This window comes from Dreissena polymorpha, chromosome 6 (assembly GCF_020536995.1).
Source record: "Dreissena polymorpha isolate Duluth1 chromosome 6, UMN_Dpol_1.0, whole genome shotgun sequence".
Lineage (NCBI taxonomy): Eukaryota > Metazoa > Mollusca > Bivalvia > Myida > Dreissenidae > Dreissena > Dreissena polymorpha.
Genome location: NC_068360.1, coordinates 41,004,860 through 41,008,701, shown reverse-complemented (window position 1 = coordinate 41,008,701; position 3,842 = coordinate 41,004,860). Strand labels below are relative to the sequence as shown.

The 3,842-nt window shown below is 36.5% G+C and overlaps 1 protein-coding gene across 1 annotated transcript; it reads left to right on the top strand.

Annotated features, from left to right (window-relative positions):
- Window positions 1-296: 296 nt before the first annotated feature.
- On the top strand, window positions 297-2,960 carry LOC127834965 (uncharacterized). Its single transcript, XM_052361124.1, has 2 exons — window positions 297-467; window positions 1,146-2,960. Exon 2 carries the CDS (start codon window positions 1,146-1,148, stop codon window positions 2,676-2,678), a length of 1,533 nt encoding a protein of 510 aa, XP_052217084.1. The 5' UTR covers window positions 297-467; the 3' UTR covers window positions 2,679-2,960.
- Window positions 2,961-3,842: the final 882 nt, after the last annotated feature.

Sequence of the window (3,842 nt, the reverse complement as noted above, 5' to 3'; positions counted from 1 at the left end):
ACTCTGAACAAGTATTGTTTCTTCTCAGAAAACTGGCTTAAGTGTCTTACTAAGCTTTAGACTTTGAGTTTCAGTGCAATCAATCTAAAATAAATTGGTCAAATTAAATAATAATTTGTAAAAAATAAACATTCTGCACAAATTCAATTATTTACTTTACCTGTGTGCATGAATCATTTCAGTCTTGATGGTTAGTGAACTATGTCAAAAGCACCATAGCTATGAAACACTTGTTTTTTGAATTGTGCAATGTTCCACAGAAATGATGCTGATGATTATTCTACACGATGATGAATTCAATTCGCGACTTTCCAGTTTAGCGCCCCTAGCGGTCAGGAGGTGATTTCAAAACAAAGATGGCTGCCTATGGGGTCATGACCCATATGATATGAAAGCATTGAAAAGCGATAAATATACATTAAATTCACAACGTAAACATAATCAAAGGAGAAACAAACACAACAAAGGTAAATATATTTGTTTCTGCAGTTTTTTCTTAATGCCAGCTGATAATATCAAGTCCTTACATCAAAATTGACGTGCGCTGTGTTGAAAAGACTTGGTGGGGTAATGTAAACACATTGATATCTACGTACATTGAAATGAGGTAGATTTAGGCTGAAAATAGCGTCCAAATAAAATGTTATATGTAAAAATATTAATATTAAATAAATGTGAATCCTCATTGATAGATGACAATCATTTTTAAATGAAATTCCAGTATCGACTATCATATGTGAACAGTATGTCATGAATGCATTCTTTGACTTTATTAAAATCAGGGAAACACTAAAACATGTAAAGTCTGTGTGGTCGTCTGAATATAAAACGCTTCGTGTTGAGTATTGAATACTGCTTAAGCCGGTGCTAGTGGTAAGAGATGTTTAACCTTCTATTGCCTCCCTCTCATGAATGGATATGATAAAACTGAGTCGCAATTTTTTTACTTTCATTTTTGGTTTGGTTGCTCTCAAAGGATAAGCATTTCCAGATTTTTTTTTTAAATTTTTTTTTTCCATTTATGATAGGCCCCAAAAAATAAATTGATTGTTTCCGCTTTCCAGACCAACCGAATTTTTTTCTCCGGGCCCTTAAGTTTAACATTGAAAATGGCAATAACAGTGTCTGTTATGTTTATTTTTCAGATGCCTCATCATTGCTGTGTGCCGTTGTGTACTAGTGACTCTAGAGTGAAATCCTCGCAGGATCTTTCTTTCCATTCATTTCCCAAGGATGAAAGTTTGAAACAGAAATGGGTAAAGAACATTCGAAGAGACATTGGTAAGAACTTTAATTTGAACAAGCATACAAGGATATGTTCAGCTCATTTTGAGGGAACTTGTTATGAAGTGGCTGTGCCAGGACAAGTGCGTAGAAGGTTGAAAAAAGACGCTCTGCCCACAATATTTTCATGGGTCACGCCAAAAATTCCACGTAGAAAGCTATTCAGGGACAAAACACCTAAGACGCTGAAAGTGACAGAAAGTGGTCAAAGGTGTGTCTCTGGCAGTTCATTCATGATAGATCATTCATACTCTGGACCAAGTGACAATATGGACTATGTCATTGATGACTGTGACATACAGGATGTTTCTCCTTCGCCAGATACCTTGAACACTAGTAAGCAATCTTCATCTACAGATGACAGCCTTCAAGACATTGAAGCAGACCCTTCACCACACAAAGAGGACCTCTTCAAGCAGCACAAAGCCCTGCTGCATGCAAGATCTAAAGAAAAGTTTACGATTGTGCGGTTCTGTTCTTCTGATAGTGACATCAGATATTACACAGGCTTCCCTTCATACACAGCTATGTGTGCTTTCTTTCACTTCCTTCAGCCTGAATGTAACTTTTTGTACTATGTTGGTTCGGAAAATACTTCTCAAGGTAAAGCGTATGAGTTTGTGTCGAAGAGGGGGCCATCCAGATCTCTGTCTCCCCTAGAGGAACTTTTTCTCACATTGGTCCGCCTTCGAAAAGGTCTTCCAGAGAAAGTAATTGCAGACTTGTATAACTTATCTGAAGGACATATTTCGAAGATTGTGAATACCTGGATTCTTTTCCTGTTTGACAGGTTAAGGTGCCTACCAATTTGGCCGTCCCACAAACAGGTGCGAAAAACAATGCCCATTTCATTCCAGACTGATTACCCTGACACACGAGTCATTATTGACTGTACAGAGATATTCATTGAACAGCCGTCAGCATCAGTGTGCCAAAGGGAAACATTTAGCTCCTATAAACACCATAACACTGCCAAAGGACTCGTGGGTATAGCACCCAGTGGCCAAATTACTTTCATCTCAAGTTTATATGCGGGTAGATGCAGTGACAAAAAAATTGTAAGGCACTGTGGCTTATACGATATTCTGGAGGAGGGAGATTCAGTCATGGCCGACAAAGGTTTTGATATTGAAGAGGATTTGAAGGAGAGAAACCTATCGTTAACAATCCCCCCGTTTCTTGAGAACCAGGCTCAGTTCACCTCCCAACAGCTTGCGGCGACAAGGAACATAGCCGCAGTACGAGTGCATGTGGAACGAGCAATAAGAAAGGTGAAAGAATTTGAAATACTCAGACACACAGTCCCAATATCACTTTGCCCAATGTTGGAAAAAATTTGGACGGTTTGTGCTCACTTGGCCAATTTCACTGGTAGCTTATTTAAGAATAAATAAAAAGGTCCTCTTTGTGGTTCTGTCAGAAAACTTGTTTGAACAGTTACAATTTACAATGGCTTTTGTGGCACGCTAGATGGGAAGCCGGCCTTTGTGATTTTGCAGAAACTGAACAAGTGTTATTTCATATGTGTGTTCAGTATTAAATATTGTGTTAAAGTGTAAATATAATTATAGTAAGATTACTGAAGAAAAAAAAACAATATCATTGAAAATTTAATACAGAAAACTGTGAAAAGTCCTGAATTCATATGTTTATATTTTATTTTAACCCTTTTAGTGCTGGAAGATCCATTTGGTAATGAATGAAGTCATTGAAGTTAAACTTGAAAATTAACTTAGTGTATAGAACTTATCGGAAGCCAAAGATCGTTTGTTTTTCAAATCATATAGAACCTGTAACTGTAGAAATTCAGCAGACACCATTTATACCAGACATTATATCTAAGACGAGAATGGTCACTCTTCATTCATGTTTATCAAAAGTAAAAACAGAAGTAAACTTTACACTTTTAATTCATGAATTTCCATATGGAAACATTCAAAATACATATCAACATATTATACACATAATGAGCAAGCATGAGACAGCAGTTTTTTAACCACATTTACCCTTTCAGTGCGGGAACCGAATTTTGAACCGAATTTTGAAGGCCTTTGCAAACAGTTTGGATCCAGATGAGACGCCACAGAACGTGGCGTCTTATCAGGATCCAAACTGTTTGCTATTCTGATAATATTCTTTGAAAAAAATCGAAGAAAATGCTAATTTTAGAAATTCCGCAGACGACATTTTAGCAGACGGCAAATTTCCCAGCATGCAAAGGGTTAAATTAAGATGACTTGTGAACTAGAACTTTACTAAACTGAAAACACATTTTGTCATGCTGATATATATGCCATTTGTATTCAAACAGTTAAAATACATATGATATAAACATATATTACAGATCTATAAAAGTACATTTTTACAATTTTTATACAAGGCAGTTTTTTTTAACCACAACATTTCAAACATGCAGTATTATTCCGACTAACTCCACTCAATTAAAGACCATTTTCACTGTAAGGAGAGCTGTGTAATTCCTGACGTAAAGTAATGAGCCATATCACAGGAAAAGGGACCTTACGGAGATTACGTAAAGTTTGAATATAGTTCAGCCT

Excerpts from the sequence above, each read along its gene's own strand:
- LOC127834965 (XM_052361124.1), top strand. The coding sequence starts at position 1,146 with ATGCCTCATCATTGCTGTGTGCCGTTGTGTACTAGTGACTCTAGAGTG.